The sequence below is a fragment of the Euleptes europaea genome, chromosome 8 (assembly GCF_029931775.1).
Source record: "Euleptes europaea isolate rEulEur1 chromosome 8, rEulEur1.hap1, whole genome shotgun sequence".
Taxonomy (NCBI): domain Eukaryota; kingdom Metazoa; phylum Chordata; class Lepidosauria; order Squamata; family Sphaerodactylidae; genus Euleptes; species Euleptes europaea.
This window is the reverse complement of record NC_079319.1, coordinates 56,596,867-56,624,699: the sequence shown is the minus strand read 5'-3', so window position 1 is coordinate 56,624,699 and position 27,833 is coordinate 56,596,867. Positions and strand designations below refer to the sequence as shown.

The following is a 27,833-nucleotide window of genomic DNA, read 5'->3' as shown; positions in this document are numbered from 1 at the left end:
AGGACTAGGGGCTGTGTCCCCCTGTGAAAGGGCCATCTTCCCCCCACAGTTGTCAGATGGGAGGCAATACACAAGAACTGTGAAACAGGTACTTAAATGGCTGGATTCTTTTACATTGCCAATTGCAGAGTGAATCAGCACCCTGTGGCTCAGCCAACACACTCCTCCTCACCTCCACCTGTTTACACCACACTGCTAGGGCTGCTTTCCCCATCTGGGCCCTTCTTCCAGATCTTGTCACTCCTGCAGCAGATGCACCTTTCCTCCAGGGTTAAGCCAGGGAGTAGCCCACCTGTCTGGGTTACGTGTGAAAAGTTCCTCCTAGCTGCCCTTGGGGTCTGACACCTTCCTGACTTTAAAGGCCCCAAGACTGCTTGACCATAGCCCACTCCCAGCCTTTGGTCAGCTGTTCCCTTACCTCCTTCAGCTGGGGCCTTTTATCCTTCTCCTAGTTCCTATTTCCATGCTCCTCCTTTTGAGTAAGCTCTTTCTCAAGAGGAGGCCTTTACATCTCAGAAGTCCTACGGTTGCCAGACCCCAGCTGGGGGCAGGGGATGCCCTGCTTTGGGCCTCCTCCCCCTAGTGTCATTCAGATGGCCGGTGGGGGTCTTACTAGGCACAAATTGAGGCCTAGTCCTAGACGCTGTTGGCTTCTGGAAGTGATATCATCATGTTGCCGACAACGTGGAAAGATGCTCTGTTATTTGGGCAAAACTCTATGGTGAAAACAGCTTCTACCATAGAATTTTTGCCCAAGTATCAGAGTTTCTCCATGTTTTCAGCAATGTGATGACATCACTTCTGGAAGTGATGTAAATGTGCCGATGGCATCTAGGACTAGGCCTTAATTTGCACCTGGTAAGACCCCACTCACCCCTCCTCCCCCACAGGTTGCCAGGGAGTAACTGACAACCCAAAGAAGTCCTCTGCTCCACAAGGAGCTCATATTGATGGGCTTCCCTTCTGACAGTGCCACCTTTGCTGTTTCTACCCCACCTGGCTCTTTTCTCTGCCACCTGGCTCTGCCACTGTGCCCATGCTCCACCCTTTCCCCCCAGGGCAGGGAGCATGGTGTTAGGAAACAATGAGGACATTGAGTGGTCTGTAGAATTGGGCCCCTTGGTCCAATCCCCCTAAAAAAATGGGGGGGGGGAGAGCTTTAGCGTACAAGTAGGACTAGGTCTCCTCAAATTTTGGTGACATTTTCTTAAAAACCAGCCCCTCCAATCTCTGTGGAAAGAGTACCACTTAGGGAATAAGGGACCTGAAGATTTCTGAATTCCAGACATAATCAAAATCCAAAACAGTAATAGGGATCCAAACAAATCTCGAATAACAGTAATAATACCCTTCCTGAAATCTGAATCTGAAAATAATCCAATTCTCCCCCCTACCCCCATGCACACCTCTAGATTTGGACTAATTGATACCACTGCTACAGAGTTCCAGGAATAGTTTTGCAGACGATCAAAGTCCCACATACTAAGATTAATCCAAATAAACTAATATGCTACATAGTATAAAATAGTGTAATATTACACTTGGTCAAAATCAAGGTTCTCATCCAACAAGGGTACCACTTATGTAGAAGAATAACCCTAGTCAAAAATACCAAATGGGCTGGTGGTAATGCTAAATCCAAAAAACGGTGAAAGCGCTCTCTGCAGAATGACCCACACCTATCCTGGAAATATTTATGTGCGTGTGTGTAAAGTGCCATCAAGTCACAGCCAACTTATGGCTACCCCTTATGGGGTCTTCAACGCAAGAGACTTTTATGCATGGGTTGGATCTCCCACCTTGGACCTGGGTTCATCGCACATTAAAGTAACTCGGGTTGGGGGAAACTCTATGCATTGGCTTGAATGATCAGGGACGAAACTGTGCTAATCGAACCATGAATACAGAAAAACAGTCTCCCAAGCTCAAATCAAGTCCCACCCCTTTAAATGCTGCTCTGTAATTGCTTTTGCAATGCTTCCCATGAGAGAAAATTTCCTTCCCCCCCAAACCCAACTGTCGCATAAAAAAGCATTTTAAGAACAAAAAACAAAACACAGAGCTACCTGAAAGAAGGGGGGGGGGAGAGAGAAATCCAAGCCTCGTTTTAAAAAAGCCTTTCTTTTGCTCAGAAAGAGCTCAGAGGTAGCAGGAAGAACTTGAATCCCCGCCTCTTTACACCCTACTTTGTGATTGGCTGTGAGAGAAGCCAATCTTCTGTTTTCCCGTTGGCATGCTGCTTTGAGGAGGGGGTTGGAAAAGGGTGGGGTGTGATGGCGCGGGGAAGCTCAACCCGAGAACAGAGTATGCACGCTCTGTGACTCCGGAATGAGCCAGGATGAATGATTTAATTGGGGTCAGAAGAGGAATGGGAAAAGCCGGGTTCATTTTGCATCGAAACAGCTTTGAGCTTCCAAGGAATGAGATATCATGCATACTGAAAAATTTGATCCTGGCTGAAACGGGGAATAAAGGAAGTTAAAGTGACCATGCATAAAACACCTAAGAGAAGTGGTTTGTCAGGGTCTTCCTTTGCATAGCAACCCTGGTATTCCTTGGTGGACTAACATCCAAATACAAACCAGGCTGACCGTGCTTAGCCTCCAAGATCTGATGAGATTGGGCTATACCATGCTGCCTTCCCTCCCAGAAATATTTCTAGAAGTATCATAAAACTACAAATAAGTTCTCTATAGCCATGTCAGTCCAAAAGTAAAATCCAAACCCTAGAACACAATCCACATTATATTGTGCAAACTGAAAAATCTTAAGTCTATGTATGAAAAAGAAGTGTAAGAAACAAAGAAGGTACTCGGGCAACACAATCCAAAAGGGGGGGTTAGATAGACAGCCGTTGGGAGCAGGGCAGCCATGCCGCCACCACAGAGGCTTCCCGGCCACAAAATAAATTAAACAAACAAACAAACCCTGAAAATGCCCCATAGCATTTAACGATGCTATGCTACCTATTTTGGTAGCGTAGAAAGGCCATAGCGCAAAGGGGTCTTCCCGGAACAAAAGGGGTCTGGAAGCTGACTAATGTCAGCTCCGCCCCTGGGAACGCCTTCCCCCCACCAGCGTGGGCTTTCCCTACCAATGTGGCTGTGCTGGCGGCAGAGGCCAGTGCAGCTCTGTGGCTCCCTAGCGCCAACATGTTTGCACCCCGCTGGCATAGGTGTCACTTTGTGCCATGGTCAAGTGGCAGGTACGACGGCGCAAGGTCTCACTGGCTCCAAAGGAGTTTCACACACACCCCCCTCAAAATTGCAGCCTTAGGGATGATGGAGTTGTCTTCTGACTTGGAACTAAACCACTTTAAATCTAGGAACGTCATCAATATTGCTTGCTGCCCAAAGGATTCCAGTCAGTGATGTGGGGTGGAAAATTTTCCCTGGAAAAATTTCCAGTGTTTTTCCTCCATGTCTTTCCCCCATTTCTAAAGATATATTGTTTCATAAAATTAATAATGAATAGATGTCATTGCCAATACATTAGACAGGCTCGGCAGTTCAAAGACATATGTTTTTCAGGTGATTATCCACAGGAATGCTATGAGAGAACACATGTATGTTCTACTTATTCGTAAATCAAAATAATGCTGAATCCAAATTTTAAAAATCAAGCTATAAATCCACCTGAGTGGTTGTGCAGGTCAAATCAAAAGCAAAGCTAAATTTCTTTATGTATCTCCTCTCACATGGCAAAAAAGGATACTGTAATCACCAATCCGATAAGGAAATAACAAGTAATTCAAGAGATGGTAGGAGAATAACAGTGTAACTGAGGTACCCCTGTGACCTCCATAGAAGAGAGTTAATCTCTATTGAAATAGATGAGTGAACAATAATGCCCACGGAAGACCATGCACAGTTCTTTGGGAGTGCTAAAATTAGCATGTCAAGCTTTCAGCACCTTATCCCCCCTTTAACAAAATAAGGGACATACATGTGACACTGTGTTTGCATTTTACAAGTATTATTCCAATTAAAAAAATTTCCACATAAAGTTTTGCATTTGTTAAAATATATCATTTAAACTACGCCTCATTAATTTTTCCCTGATCAAATATTTCAGATGAAGTAATTTATTTTTTGTATTTATAATCCACCTTTCTCACTGGGACTCAAGGTGGAGTCCTGGCCCGAGAGGGAAGTTAGAAGGAGCTTTCTCATCAGACCCAAGCCGAAAAGCTCCCTCTTGGCTTTTAACCCTGCAGAAAGGGTGCAGAGTGGCCGACACAAGAGCTTAATGAGCTGGGAGAAGGACTCAGGCAGGGAAAGCAGAACTAGCATCTAGGTGTGAGCTGGCGTAGATAATGAGTAGTGAACTGGCTGGGCTACAGGGTGGTGGGTAACCTCTGGAACTGGGCACTGTGGAGGAGCCAAGCAGTTAAAGGTCAAGCTGTACATTTCTGATGTGCAAACTTATCTTGGGCACTGTGGAAAGAAAATGGCACTCCCCAAAGGTGATTGGGCCCCTGGCTCTGTGGTAGGGATGCTATGGGACCTGGGGATCCCCCGGAATTACAGCTCATCTTCAGATTACAGAGATCAGATCCTCTGGAGAAAATGGATGCTTTGGAGGGTGGACTCTGTGGCACTGGTACCCCACCAAGGCTCCATCCCCAAATCTCCACCAAGGCTCCATCCCCAAATCTCCAAGAGTTTCCCAACCTGGATCAGGCAACCCTACCCCCTCATACCCCGCAGTGGCTGGGGGGACCTGGCAACCCTCCCCTCTGGACTTCACAGTGTCACAGGACAAGCTAAAAATATCAGTATCAAGACTATATTGCTTTCTGAAATTGTAACTATTTTAAAAGCAATTTCTACAGACACTATTTTCACTGACTCCTAGCAGCTTCTTCCCCTTATCATTCTAATATTGTGCTTTTCGAAAGGAAAGTGGTTTTTTTTCCTAAGGGAGAAACGTGGTCTTAATCTGAAGAATACAATAGAAAGAACAATTAAAATTCATATCTAGCAACCAATTCCTTGGCATGGTAGTTAAATGTAACCTTTAGCCATTTGCCTTCCAGATTTATCTCTAAGACAATGAGCACAGTGAGGTGATAGGATTTTATCATTCTCCTTTTGCAGAAAGAATCCCCTAGGTACAATATGCACATTTATGCTGTAGTTAATGTAAAAAGGTATATTACTGGCAATTTGTGTACCTAAAATTTAGATTTGGTCTCAAGCAATCGTTCTTTTCTTTCCTGAAATAAATGTACTTTTGGAAGGGCTGAATGGGGGCTCTCTATTTAGTGTATTTGGCATTTTCACAAATAAATCCACTTTTTATTCTTTATAGTATGTAATTAAAGTGTTGTTCCTGACTGTATCTCATATATTTTGCTGCAAGTCAGTGAACCTTGGAAGAACTCATAATACTAGCAAGTCTATAATATAATACAACGAAACTACACAAGCTCAATGAATACCAACTACTTTGTGTTTTCAGAACCATCTCTGAGTGCACTGTGTAAAGAAATTGAACATCCCACATATACAATCATATATTTTTCCTGAGCAAGATGCATGCTGTGATTCAATAACCTTTTCCAGATCCCTCCTTCCCTTCTCTCCCCTCATCAATTTCTACAAGATATAATTACACATCCCAATTGCACAACCCAAGAGATTGCAAGTACAAAATGGCATGAAGCTATTTAAAATGAGAGCTCCCAGCTCCCACAAATGGATATATTATTACCCAGAAGGGTGCAGATGTCAGGCTTATATATTATGTACTGCAGGTTTTTCATGCAGCATGGATAAACATTTTCAGAGGTTTACAACTAAATGAGTATACTGGATAAAAGAGAAGACCAGAACTTGTTGCAGCATAATTTAGGGCCATTTTAAACATTCAATAGAATCAAGTGATAATTATTTTCCAGGCTACAAGTGGAGGGGTGCATATATAATAAGCATATCAAGGACAGGAATTTGGTATTATCCCTGGAGGAGTATCCAAACACGCAACTCTTCATCTTGAAATTCAAGCCATATTCTGCTGAATGTGTAGATGGGCCTTTAGAGATGTTGGGTCTTCTGCTTGTCTTCCAATTTGCCCATGACAATTTTCTGAATTGTTAAGAATGGGATTCCCGATATTCTGCTCTCCCGACCCAAGCAGATCAGGGCCACAGCAAAGCATTGAGCAGCAAATCACTGTCAAGTCCAAGTTTTAGAACGAAAGCAAAATAGGAGAGATCAGAGGAGCACAAAAATAGACCCAGTGTTTATTGTCCTCTTGATAGATCTATCTTGTTTCAAAATATTCCAGTCCTCTGCCTTAGGGAGTTTCTACATGTTCAAAAAAAGTTCAAGGTGTGAAGACGGGGTTGAGGTAGCATTGTCGCCAGGAGATGTCTAAACTGCTCCTTTTAAAATCAGGGATAATTTTTAAATAGTGGGGAAGAGGAATGCACCCTCCAAACAAACAAATAAATAACAAAACCAAAAACAGGCTACAATCTTACAATGTGATTGTAGCTGCCTAACTAGTTGTTCACAATATTGCAGCTGATAGATGGACAAGAGGGCAGGAGCTGCCAATAGTGGCAGGCCGAAGGAGCCTTGCTGCTTTTTGCCATTCAAAACAATAGGTGAATTCTCCTGCATTACCTGTGCACCACAGGTTTGGGCTCAGCCACCAAGGAAAAGGAATGGTTAAACATATACATTAAATATATGAGCACTAAAAAACGGCATAATACTGGCATGTGAAAATTCTTTGCAGCCCTGGGTAGGATGAGTACTCCCCCAGTGGGATGGCACAGAAGACAATTGCAAAATAAAAATCATGAAGTGGAGCAGATAGAAGAACAGCCATTGTATGTCACTAACTATATCACAGACATTACTTACTACCGTAGGTGTGAATAATATCTAACATAACTAAATCAGCAACAGATACAAATCTTTAGGGGAAATATTTATGAATTATTTTTAAATTTATAGTCCACATTTTTCACTGATACTCAAGACAGTGTAAATACAATCAACACGATGGAAATCCAATAAACAGTGCGATATGATTTGGCTTGCAGAAATCTGAAAATAGATTTCTGAACCACTCCATTATAGTGCAGTCCAGTTACTTGTGAAAAAAGCCCTCCTAAATAATTCAGTTTTGCACAGTTTGTGGAAAGCCAGGAGAATGGGAGCCTTCCTGACCCCCTCAGGCAGGCCCTTCCACAAGATGGGGGCTACAGCAGTGAATGGACGTGTATAGGCAGTTGTTGATCTTGCTCTTTTCCAGGGTGGCATTTGCAGAAGGTCCTTCTCGGATGAGTGGAGCTGTTGTGTTGGAGCATAGGGAGAGAGGCGATCCTGCAGATATGAGGCACCAAGTCCATGAAGGGTATTGTGATAGCCAATGCCTTGAATTGAGCCAAATGATGGATAGCCAATGTAGTTATTGCAGAATGGGAATAATATGGATGCTCTTCCACGCTCCTGGTAGTAACTGAGCTGTGACATCCAAATTGACTTTAAGGGCAGACCTATGTAGAGTGCATTACAGCAGTCTAGTCTCAATTTTACCTTGGTGAGGCTCCAGGTGGCCAGATCGGATGTGTCAAGGTAGGGGGCCATCTTGCGGGCTAGACTGAGTTGGAAGAAAGCATTTTTTTAGTTGCATTAACTTGCTTCTCCAGCAGCAATGCCGGATCCAGTATAACCTCTAGGCTCTTAATTGGCTCAGCAGGGGTCAATTGAATCCCATCAATCAAGTTCTCCACTTTCTCCACCAACCAACATCACAAACTATAGGGCATGCAGAACTCATAAATGTGATACTCATTGGGAAGATGTTTGTGCCTATGTACCACATATGAAGAAACATACACACACATTTACTGAGCAAAAAAGAAGAGCCATTTCTAGACAGCAGATATTTTTTGAGGACACTATGGGCATACATAATTTGGCCCACTATTCTGAAGCAATGATTCACATGAGAAAGAGGGAGAAATGACACCTATACAGTGACTAAACACACCAACTGCAGCAATCTCCAATGCCTTCTCAAAGAACTGAGTAGGAAAAGCATTTACACATTCTTCCCACGAAAACCCAAAACTCTGCCAAAGCAGCTGCCATTTTTTCATGTAATAGGTAACTGAAGGAAAATATGTAGAAACTCAGTGTTTTGAACATCCCACTGTAAGTATTCTATTGCAAGCTGTTTATGTAATGGCAATTACAGGAATATCTTTTTCTAAGTGGCATGTTAACAAAATTACATACTGAAAATTAAGGAGTGTGATTGACATGGTTGGTTTTTCAGATATTACTTTGTTATTAGGGTTGACCTGCTTACTAGAAACACTTCACTCACTCTGAAGTAGCTTTTGAGAAATAAAAGCTCTGGACTCAGTTACCAGAAGAGAGACCTTGTACCAAGCCTTTTAAACACGTGTTAAAGAAGGATAGGAAAAGAGAAGGCGGCATGGTCCAATCTTGTCAGCTCTTGATAGCTAAGCAGGGTTAGTACTTGGAAGGATGACTGTTAAGGAAGACTCTACTCACTTGCCTTGAAGCCCCTTGCTGGAGTCGCTATTAAATCTGTTGTGTCTTGACAACACTTATGTAAATAAATAATCTTGGCTAAAGGAGCAATTCTAAGCAGGATTACTCAGAAGAAGTCCCATTTTATTCAATGGGGTTTACTTCCAGAAAATTGTGCAGCTATGGACACTTTCCTGGAAGTTTGGCCCCCTTGAATAACACATAACATCTCCCAGCTACAGGATACCAGAAGAATCCAGTCAGATCTCCTTTATTCAACCTCCTGATCTTCTAGTCCACGGTATATCTTTCTGATGCAGTTTTATTGTATATGTAACCCATTAAATCATATTTGGCCGGAGCATTTCATTTGCACTGATTCCAGTCTTCGCTGGAAGGCTGCAAGTGATGAAGAGTCCATTGCCAGCTCCCTCGATAGTTTGTTGCAAAGGTAAATCACCAACACCATCACTATTTTATGCTCTATTTCTAATTTGAGTTTTTCAAGGTTTACCGTTTGTCCTCCTCATGTCCTCTTGTGCTAGATTAAGGAGTCCTCTAATTCACCACACTTCTCTACAACAGATCACTTATATTTTCTAAATGATCACTAGGCTTTCTGTTTGATGTACTAATCAGATAGCTGCCTCTTCTGGAAGGTTTTCCCTGCATTAAAAAAAAAATCCTGTAAAAAGGATAGAAAACTAGAAATGGATTCATAATATAAACAACTTGTGGAAGCTGTCTGAAATTGTCTGAGCAGGGTAGCTGTTCCATGAAGGCAGCCATTCCATATGCATTCCCTGCTTGCTATGTAATTTAAAAAATTAATATGTCTACCTTCCCCCCAATCAATTGGAAACCAAGATTGATAAACATGAATAGCTAAAGCAATAAATATATTTAAAATCCAGCGACAATAACTAAAACCAGACTAGAGGCCAAACCACGGCCATTGTGGATCTCTGCAAAAAGCAATGTACTAATACATCAGAGAACCACACATTTCTGTAGGATCTAATCTTAATACATGCAAGTATGGGCTGCTGTTGAATAGAGGTCTCAAAGCAGGTCTAGTTAAAAAGAAGAAGGGGTTTTTTAAACTTCACAAAATCAGTGTCCTTAAACAACACTGGAAAAATGAGTTACTGAGAGTTGTTATTACTACAAGTCTTACTATGAAGAATATATGATCAATTAATGATTAGTTATATGTCACAAAGTATTGATGTACTTATATCTTAGCACACAAACCCTGTCCCGAGACGGGGGCCGTCCCCCGTCCCACGGGCCTTTTCCCCCTTCCCACACGTACCGGGCGAGGCACCTCCCCTGCCACATCGTCTCCGTCTCCCCTTGCAGGAACCCAAGGACAAGAAAGATGGCAAGGGAGCAACAGCCCTGCCGCAGACCCCAGGAAGGCACAGACCCCGGACGCTGCCGCAGTAGAGGCGGCGGCGGAGGAAGCCTGCCCCGCCCAACAGCTGACGGGCGGATGGGCGTGGCACCGGAACCGGCGCGCCACACGCCTGCCGGCCTGAGAGGGAGGAGGGGCAGTGGCCTCTTCCTCCCAACCTTTTGAGGCACTTCCAGGGGGAGGTCCGGAGGTGGGGTCGGAGGCGAGAGCTCTGGGGCTGAGAGGATAAGAGGGGAAGGAAAGAGAACACCGAGGAGGAGAATCGTCATGAGGGGTTGCTAGAGCTGAAGGCTCAGAGGCACCCTGGCGGCTTCGGACAGAGAGACCAGCTCTGACTCTCCGTCCGACTGGTCTGAGGCAGACGAGGTTGTTCCAGCCCCCCTGTTCTCTCAGGCTCTAACCCCAGCCTTGCAACTTGCCAGTCCCTGACCTCTGCCTCTACCAAGAACACTGTGATAAAGCTAAACAGATGGTCCAGGCTAGCCCAATCTCATCAGATCTCGGAAGCTTAGCAAGGTCGGCCCTGGGCAGTGTCCGCACTGCGCGTTTGCAGCTCTGATTTCTGTGGGGTTTCCTTGCATGTTCACACTTCATCTCAACCAAAGGATTCCAGAAACGTCTCCAGAGCACACTTTCTCCGTGTTAAGAGCATGCGCTTATACAGCGAATTAATAGAAATGAAACATTTTTTCTCACCCGGAGCCTTGAGGTGCGAACAGAGTAAGTTGTCTTCACTCCACTTCCTGCCACCAGCCTACGCCTCACTCCTCCCCCTCACGCCTCACTCTCTAACTTCCTGCTCTCGTTTCCCGCCCTTTCCCCCCTTTGACGAAAAGCACAACCATTACTGTTTGCGCGAGCAGCCGCATGGTTGCTACCGCCCTCTCCCTTGATCAATTGCAATGTGTTTTTTTTGTACCAAACGCTTGGTTGTGACATCTTTCCTCTGCTCAAAATAATGTAATGTCGGTGCGCTGCACTTTTGGCCACGTCTTATGGCTTGTTATTGAAGCAATGTGAAGGGAATTGTGAAGGGAACGGCTTGTTATAGAGGCAATGCGAAGGGAATTGTGAAGGGAACGGCTTGTTATAGAGGCAATGTGAAGGGAATTGTGAAGGGAACGGCTTGTTATAGAGGGAGTGTGAATTGTGAAGGGAACCTCGGCCAATCAAAATGCTCCTTCGAGCTTGCGTGCGAATGCTGCCGCGCATGCATGGAAATTAACAGGTGGCCATTACTCTTATGGCGGGAGCGCCGGCCTTATCTCTCCTTCTAAAAATGTGGTCTAAATCAGCAAGTGGGAATGGAGAAAATACGACTTTGATCGAATACTGCGGAGGAAAGCGTAACAGTGGGAACAGAAAAGTTGAAGTTGTGTTGGATGCTTGTGGACTGAAAACTATTAAACACTGAGGTAAGTTCCTGGTGCGTTCACGGTCCTGGTTAGTATTTGGATGGGAGGCCACCAAGGAAGTCCAGGGTTACTATGCAGAGGCAGACAATAGCAAACCATCTCTGAACATCACTTGCCTTGAAAACCCCATGGGATCACCATCGGCTGTGCCTTGATGACACTTTACACACAAACACACACACAGCTGGAGCCCTGGGGAAACTCTCCTTGAGACAGCCTAATTTTTAGAATTGGTAAAGGCTGCTAAAGTGCTTTATCCAGGAAGATAACATACACTGAACTAAGTACTCAGAACAACATCTGGCATCATAACAACAAATCTTTACTCTGTGAACTACAATCAAAATGATTTGGCTTATTAGTGTTATCTTGTATCTTCATTATATAGAGTATATAATGGAGTATCCAAGCAATGCTTCAGTATAATAAAGATGCTGTGGAGCTATATAAATAGGAGGGAAGGTAAAAAGAAAAAAGCAGAATGCCTATCTCTACAACCCTGCTGTCACACTTCCTTCAGTTCCATTCTTCTCTGTTTGCTTTCCTGAGGCCAATATGTCCCGACTCTCCAGTCCTCCATTGGTCATGTCTCGGGAAACATGATTTCTTTGTCCTTTTCTAAAATGAGCTTAAGAAAGGTGACTGCTGCAATCTGTAAAATCAAAGGCCTACAGTGGTAACGAAATACTGGCTTCAGTATTCTCCACCCACCAGGGCAGTGACCAGGATTGGTCCAGTGAGTGCCCTGCCCTACAGCCGTGATTTGCTCCACCTCAGGAATTGTTTGAAAACATTTTTAATGTAAGATTGACAACTTTTCCTTGAAGGAATTAGAACTTGCTTTTAGAATAACGTTTCTGGCTAAAAAAATAATAAAAAGAAAAAAATCAGTGTACTCCCCCAAACTGGCGATGCTCCAAACTCTGCACGTTTGAATTGCTGAACTCTGCACAGCCATGACTCTTCCAGGATCAGAGCAGATTCTTCAAGGTCACTGCTACTCTTATATTTGAGTGACCTTGAAAAAGAAGTTCCTTTTGCTATTGTTACACTTCGTGGCTGGGGCATTGCGCCTTACACTAAAAGTCTGCCATGAAGCACAAAGCCTTTCCCACACTTCACATGTTCAGGTAACTGATCTTTGACTAGAATATTTATAAATCCAGTATGAGAATTAAAAATCCCTTTTAATTGTTGATTGGAAAGATGATTGCATGGAGGCACTAGAGCTGATTCACACTCTACTGACATTTATTCCAACATAGCTACCGACTCATTAGGGATTTTTTTTCCCAACAGTGGAATCAGCTACCTAGGGAGGTGGTGAGCTCCCCCTCTCTGGCAGTCTTCAAGCAGCAGCTGGATGAACACTTGTCAGGGATGCTGTAGGCTGATCCTGCATTGAGCTGGGGGTTGGAGTAGATGGCCTGCATGGTCCTTTTCAACTCTTATGATTCTATGACTCGCCTGTCAGTTGGCACAGTTTTAAGCATGAAAACAGGAAAACACATTGGCTCAACCTACCCATCCAAGAGTCACTGCAATAATATTTATAAGGCACTGATTTGGAATTAAATTGTTGGCATTGTTAGTTTGAGAACAGATGAACAGCAGAAGATAATATATATGGGATTGTTTTGCAAAAGAAAAAAAAGAATAATAATTTGCGTTCATATCGACAATCATTTATATATGTAATTCTCAACATGGCCAAATCTGTGGATACTTAAATCCAAAGATTAGAGCCATGAACTGATAAGATAGCTCTTTCTACAAATCTGAGAAAAGTCCCAGCTTTACAGAAAGATCTGAAATCTAACCCCCCCACACACAAAACATGGGGGGGGGTTTAAACACCTCAAAATTAACACCAACTGCAGCTTTAAGATTCAAATGCCCTCAGTGTCCATTGCTAGGCAACCACAACAGTATTGTTTTGGTCTTTGAGGGAGGACTTATCAGGGCCAGGCACAGCGGCAACCACTGAGTGACTTGAAACCATGAAACATACATGACTCACCCATGCCTGCTGATTGTTATAGTTCAACAGCAGTCACCACACAAAAGCAAGTGTGGTGTAGTGGTTAGAGTTTGGGACTAGAACCTGGGAGACCCAGTTTTAAATCCTTGTTCTGCATGGAAGCTCACTGGGTGATGTTGTGGCAGTTACACATACTCTGCCTAACATACCACACAGGGCTGTTGTGAGGATAAAACGAAAGGCAGAAGAATGTGAGCTGCTTTTGGTCCTCATTGGACAGAAAGATGGAGTACAAATAATGCTGAAGACTGGAGGGGTAGATAAAAGAAAGGTTTGCTGGTGAGTGGGAAGGAGAGAAGGAAGCAGGAAAAGGGGAGAGATATGGGGGCTACCAGAAGGAGAAAATGATGAAATGGTGTGGGAAAGGGGACACAGGGGGTAATGAAGTGACTCTGCAAGTCCGTGCAGGTTCCCTGCTTCTAAGTGTATAATTTTGAAACATGAAAAGCTAGATCAGATTGTTATTATAATCAGAGATTATGCAGTTGGCATTAATATCTAATTTTACCATGCTTTTATGGGGGCCATGGCGCAGAGTGGTCAAAAGCTCTGCTCACGACCTGAGTTCAATCCTGACGGAAGTCGGTTTTAGGTAGTCGACTCAAGGTTGACTCAGCCTTCCATCGTTCCAATGTTGGTAAAATGAGTACCCTGCTTGCTGGGGGTAAAGTTTAGGTGACTGGGGAAGGCAATGGCAAACCACCCCATAAACACAGTCTGCCTAGTAAATGTCGGGATGTGACGTCACCTCATGGGTCAGAAATGACCCAGTGTTTGCACAGGGGACTACTTTTACCTTTACTATGCTTTACTAATTTGCTTGAATACCCAGATCTAAGCAATGCTAATCTTCTGCTGGCTGAATAAAAGTGTGGCTTCAGTTCACTACCCCCCCACCCCATTTTATACACACAGTGTTGGCAGCAACAGCTGGGAATAACCTCTAACATAGTATATTGTATCATACTCGTGTCAGAAGAAAAACACTCCCTTTATTCAGTTAACATATATTCTTTCTAGCAAGAAGTAAAACTTCAAGAAACCAGTAGATTTATATGCATTGTGCAGCCACATCTGCCTTTTAACAACACAATTCCCCAACAACTAAGCTGCCAAAATGTAAGAGCTAAGTGGCACATCAGCAGAAAGCTCACTTACAGCAAGCTTGCACAGGGAATAGCAAGACATGTGCAAGAGTTGCAGCTATGACACCGAGCAGTGGATCTCACAAAACGCAAAGCCATCCTCCAGTGCCTGGCATCCAATAGCAAAGCAAACCAATGAAGAAGGACTGCAAACAATCTTATGACAAACTTCTTTGTAATGTACTCCTTGACTTTCTATTCAGTGTAAACTTAGCAAAAGAGAGAAATGCACCCTGGAAAAGGCTGCCAACATGGAAGGCTTTAAGAGAGGAGTGGACATGTTCATGGAGGAGAGGGGTATTCATGGCTACTAGTAAAAATGGATACTAGTCATGATGCATACCTACTCTCTCCAGGATCAGAGGAGCATGCCGAATATATTAGGTGCTGTGAAACACAGGCATGATGGTGCTGCTGCAGTCATCTTGTTTGTGGGCTTCCTAGAGGCACCTGGTTGGCCACTGTGTGAACAGACTGCTGGACTTGATCCAGCATGGCTTTTCTTATGTTCTTATGTTAGACATGGCAGCTCCTTGTGATGTATACAATTATAGAACCAGGAATTTAATTGAAGAAGAAGAGTAGGTTTTTATAACCCCTTTTCTGTCCCTTAAGGAGTCTCAAAGTGGTTTACAATCACATTCCCCCTCCCCCACAACAGCATCTTGTGAGGTATGTGGGGCTGAGAGGGTTCTGAGAGAGCTGTGAGTAGCCCAAGGTCACCCAGCACGCTTCATGTGGAGGAGCGGGGAATCAAACCCAGTTCTCCAGATTAGAGTCCACCGCTCTTAACCAACTATACCACACTGGCTAGTTAAAACTTTATTTCAACCCTAGTTGAAACTTTATTTTCTGCATTTCTTAAATTGAATTCCTACAAATATTTCTTTTGTAGTACACAGAAAATCTCTGTCATCTGTCAACCTATTAGGGATTGCTTGAAACAATATATCCAGCAATTATCTGTTAAAATTGTTGCATTGGTTATGATGATATGGAGAACCGGTTCCAAAAGCCCAGTAAAGCTGGAGTAACTTGGATACATTCAGATTTAAGACCTATTTGTGTGACCATCTGGGCATGCAATAATTCTGGAGAGGCCTGTAGCCATTGCCTCCCAACCAGCCACTAATCAACCATATGAATCTACTGCCAGGGGAATTATTCCAGTATTATCACGCACTGCAACCTTCATTGCTATGGGGGTATCCACTCTTGCTAGTGGAAACATTCAACTGTTTTGTTACAACCATATGACCCGTTCTCGAAGCACTTCTCCTGCAGCTACCACACACAGGCTGTGTGGTTGAAAAATTGTTCTAAAGACGCATGCATAAAACATACTGTGGAGTCCTGATAATTTCTGTACAGCAAACACAAAGTAAAGGACGTGAAAAAATGCTAATGGCTGAGCCAGAAAGGAATGAGGATATTTCCATGGGCTTAGAATGAGAAGAGTGTCGCTTGCTTCCCTCTCAACTAACACTTGGGGTTGCTAGAGGAGGACACTGGCTCCTCCATTATTGTGAAGGGAACATGATGGCATGTGTTCTTGGAGAGCAAATCATCAGTTATTTTAAGGTGAGGCAGGCTGCCCCTTTGCTAAGGACAGATCACAGAGGAGGGGAAATCAGATTCTGAACAGTTGTTTCCTCTGATACCACCCTCCATCTTTACTCTGTGAATTTTCAGATTTCCGTGCACTGATGTATTTGTATGAAAAAATATTTATTTAATTTATATGAAACTTTTTCCCACCATGGGGACCCAATGTGGTTTACAATATTCTCCCCTTTTCTATTTTATCCTCACAACAATCCTGTGAAGCAGGTTAGGATGAGAGTGTAGGAATGGCCCGTGGCAGAGAGGGGATTCAAATCCAGGCCTTCCAGACCACAGACTAATACTCTAACCACTACACCATGCTGGCTCAGATCTTGATTTTCCAAAAATGAGGGTTCTCAGTGTCACTTCTATTTAATAATTATTTTAATTCCCCTGAAGAACAAGTAATCCTTTTTGATAGGAAACGTGACAAAAAACATTGTTGTAGGCGTTAAAAACAAATTCTCTTAAAAAGACAAGTTTACATAATACATTTTCCAACAGTGATTAATGTATAACTATGAGTTCAGGTCTTTTAAGACAAATGCATCATAAAGAAACACTGACGATTAAAATATAATATATAAACTGTATCTAAATTAGGTTTATTTTGCTACTAAACTATCTTAATATGAACTAAAGTATGTTGTCTAGCCAAAGATAATGTTTTGGTTATAAAAAAGGCAATCGACTGAGCTGCATAATTATGTGCAGACAACACATGCAATCCATACAAAATATAAAAATCACATTTATAATTAATAATAAATATTTTAATTATAAGAACATTTGCATAATTTAGAAGTAAATAAATGGATGTTTAATGGCCTTAGGGAGAATATAAAGGAAGTTATGTTGCTTTTGCAAACCAATAAAAAATAATGAACAATATCTGTGTGAATAGAAGACATTGCTGCATTCCGGTGTGTGTTAATGGCAGCATTTTTATAGTTGAGGTAAAACAATCCTGAAAACTCAGCGATTTTAAAAATAAAACTGGTACCTGAAGAAAGGATTATTACATAGGATCAAAAATTCAATGTCACATTTCAAAAATTAACACATCAGACAAACAACCTTTGTTTTTAAATATTCACGTGCCTTTATCATGCGAATTGTTATACTGAATTTATTCATTAAAGTTATAATTGAAGGGGCACTGTTTAAACATTTAAACAGACTGTGTGGTTGAAAAATTGTTCTAAAGATACATGCATAAAACATACTGTGGAGTCCTGATAATTTCTGTCCAACAAACAAAAATGGGGCCCTGTATTATTATTATTGTTGCTAATATATTACAGATCCATTGCCCATGTGACTTGACATCTCCTACTTAACAACATTATGCTTCCTGGTCTTTGTTAAGAGGTCTCCCCAAAATGCATACAAGAGAATCCTGAATATCAGCTGCTGATCAGTTGTTCAGTCTTTTGGGGTGTTGGGATAACTTCACAGTTGAAGGGGAGTTGTTTACACATGAAGAAAAGTAACATTAGAGAGAAGGTGATTCGTTACTTTTTGAATATGTAGATAGCTTTTTAGATGGGGAAGCATTCAGACACTATTTCAGTCAGCTGCAATATGAAGCTGTACCAGCTGTAAAAGGCTGCATAAGGTGATTTCTCGGCATGTATGCATTGGCCCCCAGGGTTTATGTCTGTTTGTTATTTAAAAGATCTCTATCCCACCTCTTGGCCAAATGGTGAGAAAATACACAGTAAACAGTAAAAATCCATACACTAAAAAATCAATTGATGGCAATTAAAATATCATCCATCATCCAAAGCATCTTGTTAAAAGTTACTTGTGGAGCTATGACAGTCTAAAACAAAATCATAACTAACCAAAAGCCTTGGTGAATAACAAGGGGTTAGCTTCGTAAATGAAAATGACCAAATTGGGGAGGGGCTGTGGCTCAGTGGTAGAGCATCTGTTTGGCATGCAGAAGGTCCCAGGTTCGATCCCTGGCATTTCCAGTTAAAGGGACTAGGCAAGTAGGTAATGTGAAAGACCTCAGCCTGAGAACCTGGAGAGCCACTGCCGATCTGAGTAGACAGTACTGACTTTGATGGACCAAGGGTCTGATTCAGTATAAGGCAGCTTCATGTGTAGACAGCAGATGGATAGTAGTGGGGAGATATTACATAACTGAAAAGGCCCTAGCTAAGAAGAGCACCACCTCACTTCAAAAGGTGAGGGCACACAGGTTATGCCCTCAACAGAAGATATGGGAACAATCAGTCCTTCAAATACCTTAGTCCTAGACCGTATGTGCCTTTAAAGGTAATGGCCAGCACAGTGAAAGACACAAAAGCACAAGTAGTCAGTGGAGTTCTTTAAGAACTGCTGAGTTGATAAGGTAACTAACACCCATTAGCTATCTTCCTACGGCATTTTGTAATGACTAAAGCTTCCAATAGGAGCCCCGTGGCGCAGAGTTGTAAACTGCAGTATTGCAGTCCAAAGCTCTGCTCATGACCTGAGTTCGATCCCAACGGAAGTTGGTTTCAGGTAGCCGGCTCAAGGTTGACTCAGCCTTCCATCCTTCCGAGGTCGGTAAAATGAGTACCCAGCTTGCTGGGGGTAAAGGGAAGATGACTGGGGAAGGCACTGGCAAACCACCCCGTAAACAAAGTCTGCCGAGAAAATGTCAGGATGTGACATCACCCCATGGGTCAAGAATGACCCGGTGCTTGTACAGGGGACCTTTACCTTACTTAAAGCTTCCAAATAGTCTTCACAGACCCCACAAAAGAGTACACTGCAATAGTTTAATCTGGGGAGAATGAATAGGTCTGTTCAGATCCTGGCTACAAAAAAAAAAAGGCTGTCACCAACACCAACCAGCCGGGGACGGCGTGGCTGAGGCGCTGCTACGGTGTCTCTAAGGAGGTTTCCCGGCTGCTGCAAGGCTCAAAACCCCCTTTAAAAAATAAAAAATGGGGGGGGGAACCCATTGAAAACAGAGGTGCTGCGTCAAGAAAAACCTGGCACAGCAACACTATTGCTGGAGGGGGTGTTCCCGGGCTGGAGGGGCTTAGGAAGCTGACTACAGTCAGCTCTGCCCCTGGGAAGCCCAATGGCACATTTGTCTTCCGGGATTTAGGTTCCGGAGAGGCTGCGGTGTTGGAGGAGCACCGTGCAACTCTGCGGCGCCCAGACACTGACAGAACTGCCCCCGTCGCCAGCGTAAGTGCCTCTTATTCTGTGATAAGAGGGCACTAACACTGGTGGTAGGGTCACGCCACCTCCATTTTCAGCCCCCAGTCTCAGGAATAGGCTGTGTCACAGAGGAGATCCATACTTCCAGCTGAGCAAATAATCTAAAAGTACCCTAAGCTTCACAAACCCATTCTTTCAGAAAAAACACAATCCCATAAACCACTGATTGACGCCTTAATTCCTGGCTGCCGATACTGTCTATCAACAGCAATTCAGCCTGTCTAGACTGGGGCCTTTTATACATGGGTTGTTTCCATCGTGATCACCCCCCCCCCCCGACTACTTCGGGGCTTTGTTTTCATTATGCACGTCTTTTCCAACCATTAGAAGTCACTTTGTTCTCTTCCCGCATTTCCCCTGCGTTTTCTGGATGCTGTTTCTGGCAGCGTCCAGAAAATGTGGAGAAAACGTGGGGAGAGAGCGAAGTGACTTCTAAAGGTTGGGAAAGACATGCATATTGAAAACGAAGCCCCAAAACAGTGTGTGTGGGGGTGATCACCATGAAAACAACCCCTGCATACCGTATATACTCGCGTATAAGCCGAGTTTTTCAGCCCAAAAAAAGGGCTGAAAAAGCCGAACTCGGCTTATACGCGGGTCAATACGGTAGGCGAGGGGAGGGGGGAGGGGGGAACTTACCTCCATCACCGCCGCCGCCGGGCCCAGCCGCCTTCCTCTGGCCGGGAGGGGCCTTGCGGAGGCCCCCGCCGGCCGCACCGCTGCGGCCGCGCGCCTGGCCGCCTTTCTGTGGCCGGGAGGGGCCTGCCTGCGCAGGCAGGAGGCCCCCGCCGGCCGCGCCGTCGCGGCCGCGCGCCTGGCCGCCTTTCTGTGGTTGGGAGGGGCCTGCCTGCGCAGGCAGGAGGCCCCCGCCGGCCGCGCCGCCGGCGGCCGCGCACCTGGCCGCCTTTCTCTGGCCGGGAGGGGCCTTGCGGAGGCCCCCGCCGGCCGCGCCGCCACGGCCGTGCGCCTGGCCGCCTTCCTCCGGCCGGGAGGGGCCTCCTGCCAGCCCAGGAAGGCTGCGCCGCCGCCGCCGCCGATTCGCCGCCTCTTCAGGTAAGTAGGGGGTTCAGGGGCTCTTCCCCCTCCCTCCCTTGGATGGCACTGGGGTCGGGGTGGGTTGGGAGGGCCCGGAGGCCGGCGGGAGGGCGACCTGGGGCAGGGGCCCTGTGCTCTAAAATGGCGGCCGCCATTTTAGAGCGCAGCATTGCCGGTAAAGGGAATTTCTTATTGACCCTCGGCTTATACGCGGGTCAATAAGAAATTCCCTTTTCTGGCCTCAAATTTGGGGGGTCGGCTTATACTCGGGTCGGCTTATACCCGAGTATATACGGTAAAAGTCTGGGTAATCTTTCTAAAACCTCTAAATGTTTTTGTATATGTGTAATGGTTATCTTATAAATATCAAGGTGCAGAAGCAAACATATCAGGAAATAAATGTCTTATTTTAATCCAATGGCATTTTACACAACAAGATGCTAAACACTTTTGGACATCTTATCCAGTTCTTTTTCCTGACAAGTTTTGGTTATGGATGTACTCTAACAGAGATCAAATTTAAGAACCCTTACATTTGGAGCTATTAAATTGCAGCTCTAAGACTACCAACTAACTTACATGACTTTGTTTGGTACAGGAGGGCTGGAAGCATTTTTCCAGGCTCCAAATCATAATTTTATAGCACTGAACATTCTCCTCCCTTAACACTAGTGAATGGAGATAGTCATTAAGAATCTTAGAGTTAAAGGCAATGAAAGAGAATAGGAGATGTGGGAATATTGTTTATGTAGGAATAGCTCTCTTGTTTATTATTGAAAGAACAAGTGAACAGATGGCCATAGACCTGAATGATCTCAAAGATATTGCTTTGAGTTTGTTGTAGTGTTCTGTAATGCATATGCATGCACACATAAACATATCGTATTAATAGAGGAATGGTGGTAGTGGAAAGTACTGTTAAGTTGCAGCTGACTTAGGGCCACCCTATAGGGTTTTCAAAGCAAGAGACATTAATAGGTGGTTTGCCATTGCCCGCCTCTGCATAGTGACCCTGGACTTCTTTGTAGTCTCCCATCCAAATACTAACCAGGGCTGACCCTACTTAGCTTCTAAGATGTGACAAGCTCAGGGTAGCCTAGGCCATCCAGGTCAGGGCATCATAGAGGAATGACTATTTATTAAATATGTTCACAAAATGGAGGACAAAATATATAAGAAGTTTGTTATATATTTTAAACTGTATCCTTATTGATGTAGTTTAAAAAATAGCATACGAACAATCAGACCAATAGTCCATCTAGTCCAATATCCTGTTTCATGGTGGTCAACCAGTCAGAGCTGGTACAAGCAGGATACAAAGGTCAAAGCTTTTCACAGCATTCGTATTTAGGGCTACTCCTCTTGACATGGATGTTCTATTTGGTCATTGTAATGAACAGCCATTGACAGTCACATGAGGTTGTGTGAGTGAGAGAAAAATTTGGAGACTATATTAACATGTCCAATTAAAATTGTGTTCTGTGCCAGTTCTCATTTTTATTGTCTGGGTTAATGGATCCAAGAACATCACAGGGAGCTTGCTAGTTCCTGGCTATGATGAATTTTGCTGCAGTGTAAACCCCCTGAAAGAAATCTTTATAAAGGAAACAGGGTCTCTTTGCTTAAAATAGCTGAGTATCGCTACTTTAAGGTTAACAGGCATCTGTATCTTCTCACAGATTACCCACAGGCAATTTAAAGCCTGGACACCGCCAGGGGTGCGAAGAAGGGAGGAAACTGGGAACACCCAAGCCATATGAGTAAGATCTGGATTGAACTTTACTCACCTCATATTCCTCCTTGAATCCATAGCCTTCTGCACATTTCATCTGTGTAATATGCTGCAGCAAATCAGCGACACGGATAGCTGGATGGAGCTGGCCAGTCTGGTATGGCACATCTGCAGGCTCTCGCTTCTTATACGTATGCGACTGGACTAAGCTGCTTGTGTCACTGCCCATCGTGTGGGTTTCATCTAGGAAAAGAACACTGAATAATGTACCAGGGCACTTCCTGATTCTTTCGCAAAATGTATGCTTTTACAAGGATGGACGTTGACACTATTATCATGTTCTACCATCTCTATCTATAAGGGCTAAATCATAACAAAAGCAACTCTCCTGAGCAACTTATTCAGGGAAATAGCAAGATGTATTAGAAAGAGGGAAAAACTGTTGGTTTACAATGAAAAAGCATTGCATAGTCTATACGGTATACTTTTTTTTGCTGGTTGGTTTATACCTACTGTTCAATTCAACAATTTAAATGTTTAGGTATTTAATTCTAAATTGTACAGAAGTTTCAAGCTGAAACTTCACCAAGTCCCAGTATAATAAAATAGGACTTGAGTGTTTCCTGGATTAGTGAACTTTTTATTATCTCTTTCACGGTGATTCAGGACACATGTTAGTGAAAGCAAAATGTTTTAAAAATGCATAAAATGATATGGATTATTAAGCCAGGAGTAAAATGGAAAATGTAGGTTGGATGCAACACTAGGAAAGAAAATACACAAGGATAAATACAAGGGATAATTTGACTGGGGTTAAACCTTTGGTTGAATTTAGCATGCTGCAGTATCAAATACACAATATAACATGGGCCATTGTAAAAGGCATGAAATGTTATATGTCAACTGACATGCAAGCCAACACACATCACCCCACTGGGTTGGTCCAAACTGGTATGAAGCAAACAATTTCCCACCCCCTCCACACCTCTTCAATGGGGCAAATGGGCAACTTACCATTTATTGGCACTTTTAAGAAGATACATATCAGGAGAAAAAGAGGAGGAGGAGAAGAAAAAGGAAACAGGCCATAAGCAACAGTACTACAGTAATAATTACAGGTATTTTATATTTATAATTTGAGTGTCTAGAGTTTGGTTACCTAAGAGAGCAACCAAATATGTTAAAATAAAAAGGGCAGGGTTGAGTAACCAATATACTTCCCCCCCCTTTCTCAAATTGGGATGGAACTTTTACCTTTATAACATGACAAGAAAAATAAAATCTCTAAAACTTAGCATCAAATATCCTTATTTTTTCTTCTTCTATAAAATTAAAAATCAAAGTATTTTTTATATCTGCTAGAAAGCTGTTTAATTTAAACTGCAGCAATAAAGCCTACCATCTTTCAAAGCCAGATGGTGACTCACAAACCCTTAAAAACATACCTCATCTGACACTGTCCTACTGAAGAAAATGGAACTAGGAAGATCAAAGGTTGGACTCAGCAGAAAAGTCAATGGAAGCAGTTGTCGGAGCAGATCTTTCCCTGCCTTCCCTGTCCCCAAGCAAAATTCCTCTCTGAAGACTGGGTGATCCTCACAAACAAAACGTACCACAGGTTGGGACATGGCAGCAATGACAGGATCGGGTAATACTGCACCCATGAGCAGTTTTACCTGATTCCCCTTCATTACTGCAGCACCCCATCCTGAGGTGCAATTTGCCAGTGTAGCTCTCCCAGTCTTCAGAGAGGAGTTTTGGGACAAACAGCAGGCTGCTTGGGGAAGAATGTACCATGACAACTGTGAACCCTTCTGCTGGGTCCAGCTCAAGGACTGCTGCATAAGGGTGAGATTAAAGCACCATTTTTACAGGAGAATCTCACGAAAAGCTAGATTTGAGTCCAGTAGAACCTTAGAGACCAATAAGATTTTCGGGGTATAAGCTTTTGAGGGTATACATTCTCTTCATCAGCTTTGACTTTCAAAACTTACTCCATAGGGTTGCCAGGTCCCTATTTGCCACCAGCAGGAGGTTTTTGGGATGAAGCCTGAGGAAGGCGGGGTTTGGGGAGGGGAGGGTCTTCAATGCCTTAGAGTCCAATTGCCAAAGCGGCCATTTTCTCCAGGAGAACTGATCTCTATCAGCTGGAGATCAGTTGTAATAGCAGGAGATCTCCAGCTAGTACATGAAGGTTGGCAACCCTATTATTCCAAAATTTTGTGGGTCTCTAGCATCCTACTGGACTCGAGTCTAGCTCTTCTATTGCAGACCAATGTGGCTACTCTCTGAAACTATCATTTGTGGACAAAAACTTGCATTTTTATATAGTTAAGTATTTTTATAAATACAGTTTAACGTAGCAAAGCAGAAACAGCTATTGTCGAAGGCTTTCACGGTCAGAGTTCATTGGTTCTTGTAGGTTATCCGGGCTGTGTGACCGTGGTCTTGGTATTTTCTTTCCTGACATTTCGCCAGCAGCTGTGGCAGGCATCTTCAGAGGAGTAACACTGAAGGACAGTGTCTCTCAGTGTCAAGTGTGTAGGAAGAGTAATATATATTCAGAAAGGGGTTGGGTTGAGCTGAATCATTGTCCTGCAAAAAGTATCAAGGTAATGTGCTAATCATTGTCCTGTAAGTATCAAGAGAATGTGCTAATGAGGGTGTGGTATGTTAATATGGAACCATTGTATCCTGAAGTGATCTGTTAATGTGTGAAGTCCAAAGCTAATCCGCATGGCTATTGTTGACTGTAGTCTTTGTTAGTCTGGAGGTTTTCAGGACAGGAATTCACACATTAACAGATCACTTCAGGATACAGTGGTTCCATATTAACATACCACACCCTCATTAGCACATTCTCTTGATACTTACAGGACAATGATTAGCACATTACCTTGATACTTTTTGCAGGACAATGATTCAGCTCAACCCAACCCCTTTCTGACTATATATTACTCTTCCTACACACTTGACACTGAGAGACACTGTCCTTCAGTGTTACTCCTCTAAAGATGCCTGCCACAGCTGCGGGCGAAACGTCAGGAAAGAAAATACCAAGACCACGGTTACACAGCCCGGATAACCTACAAGAACCAAGAAACAGCTATGTTAAATAATTCTATTGAAAACGGCCTTTTATGTGGTTTACTACAGGATTACACTGAGTTTTCTATTTATGGTAAAACGAATAACTCATCCTAACACTAGAGTTCAAAAAACTGTACAGGGTATCTTCCTTTAGTGCCATAGTTATATTGCTACACTCCTAGCTTTATCTTATTGTTTGAGATGTGGCTTTGAGTTAATGGTTTTAGTTGTACCCTGAGCAGTAATTGACTGCTGAAGTCAATTACTGACAAGTCTTCTAATTGGACTGTAACAGAATGGCTAAACCTTAGATTCGCCACACGAAAAGCAGTGAGACTGGCTGGTGGACTTTTATTTCTAGTTAATTTCCTCAGTTAATCTCTAGAAATTGAGAAGCAAGATTAGCTGAGCAGGATAACCAGAGATAAAGCCTTCTGATAAGCAGCATATTTTTAGTCTCAACATTTAAACAGTACACTGTGTAACATCCCTAGACTTATAATGTGATCCCGATAGCCATGGCAATTCCAATGAATACCAGGAGCGCCGCAAACTGGAGTTTCTCCTCAGCCAGAACTTCCTGATGAATGATTAAAGCTTCACATGGAGAAAAGTGATTGGCGGGGAGGGGGTTTGCAGGTGAAAGTGGTGGGCAAAAGAAGGGTAAAGAACCCTCCAGTCCAACGTTTCTTTGCTGAAAATTGCTGCCTTCTCCTATTAAAAGAAATAGCAGCTAGGGGTTTCAGGCCAGTGTTTCCCACTAGTCTTCTAATCCCATCCTGGGACTTCTCGTTTTTGTTGTCTATGACAGGAAATGTTTGTGCAGCCATGGTGCAGTCCTGCCCCTTGTGCATAGAGTTTTCTGGTTCACAGAAGACAACAGGAAAGCCCCTGAGCACACAGATCTCTGTGCACTCATCAGTTCAGGTTACAATACAAATGTTAATACACGAATATATTGCTTTGTTAAATGGTACATGAAAGGGACCGTTGAAAGATCTTGCTCCTCATGTGTTTTGTTTAGTACGTGATAATATATAGAACCTACAATCTTAAAGTCAAATTGTCGATATGGTGTCATCTACATGTAAAGTGGTATTGTATTAATGTTGGTTTTAAATGGGATTTAAAATTTTTAGTGCTGCATACATTAAAATTTCTGTTCCATTCTATAAAATGTGCTTGGTGAATTTACCCCAGGTTGTCTCTCATTCACACACTAGAAATATTGCTGCTCCTCACAATGCTGTAATCCTCACACTTCTCTGCCAGCTTCAGCCTGTTATCACATGATATGCTTGTGCAGGCACAGTGCTGGAAGCATACCTGGATCACAACCCCAAACCTGTATAAAGAAAATACCACTAAAGTCCCTGAAATGAAATTATTTCAGCCCAGTGGAGTTACCCTCATCTTACAGTGAGGCATGTTAATACGATCAAATAGAATCCTCTTCACCTGTTAGCTAAAGTCCTAATCCATGTAGGGTTTCAAAGACCTTAATCGTTTTGCCCCATGATCTGAGGCTGCCTTACTGTCCTGATACAAAACAGTTGCATATGGGTGCTGTCAGTTAATCCTTAGCAGAAGTGTAATGCAAAGCACCTTGGAATGCATGGCATGAAAGGCGATATACAAGTGTTGTTACAGTATGTTGTTGTTGAAATGGCACCTGAGTACTACAAGGTGGCTAAGACACAAAAGACAAAATAAATAAGTAAATAAATAAATAAAACAAGGAGTTGGAAGTTATGGTATTTTAAAAAATAAATTTATGCACAGTTAGGTCATGGTTATTATTTTATTATATTATGATCAGATTAAGGTCAGGATCTAATCCAGTGCTACAAAATCAACTTAAGTATGTTATTTAGAGGATCATATGTTTCTGAATCAAGCAGACCCAGCAAATACTAAAATTCATTTTATTTTGATCTCTCTGTTTTTAGAACCAAGATTATTCTTCATAAGGGAATAATTTGCTTTCCTGTATTGCAGACACTAGTCATAAATTATATCCATATCCAGGTTATTGTTTTTCTTCAAAACTGGGTTGCCAAAATATACAAAAGTGAAGTCCTTTTTGTCTCATTTTAAATATTTCAACAGGTCATCAGAGTGTGTAAATAGCTCTTCTGAGCTCTTAAATTTTGAGTGTCACATCATTTCATAGGTAATTGTTTTTGCAAAGTGAAGATTCCATAATGAAGTGGTCACATATGGTGCGGAAAAGGCAAAAACTTTATTAGCCCTGGTTATTGCTTTTGATTCTATCATATTCTGATGTTGATGGGATTATGCTACTATTATCTAACATTTCATTTGAGATTTCCTGAGTTCACTAACAGTTAGGGAATATTGCTACTGCTATCTAAACAGTATCAAATGCATATGAAAATGCTATCATATTTATATAAAAAGACAGTGAACGTGATACAAACAAGTTAGGAACAGGAACATCCTTTTTGGTTAAAACGACTTGGACTGGAGCATGCCAATCTATAGGAACACAGAAGGGCAGTTCCAATCAGGCTCTTTCTAAAATGAAAAGTTAACTTGCAAAAGTTCATAATGTTACAGGCATGGTAAATTGAGCCATGTATCAACAC

The 27,833-nt window shown here is 42.9% G+C and overlaps 1 protein-coding gene across 6 annotated transcripts in view; it reads right to left on the bottom strand.

The window, feature by feature from the left end:
- Window positions 1-27,833, bottom strand: part of PTPRM (protein tyrosine phosphatase receptor type M) — a 546,095-nt gene that overhangs the window by 69,408 nt on the left and 448,854 nt on the right. For all 6 annotated transcript variants that reach the window (XM_056854227.1, XM_056854228.1, XM_056854229.1 and 3 more), the window contains one exon: window positions 22,190-22,377. In XM_056854227.1, the coding sequence (XP_056710205.1) occupies window positions 22,190-22,377 (188 nt within the window). The remainder of the gene's footprint in view (window positions 1-22,189; window positions 22,378-27,833) is intronic.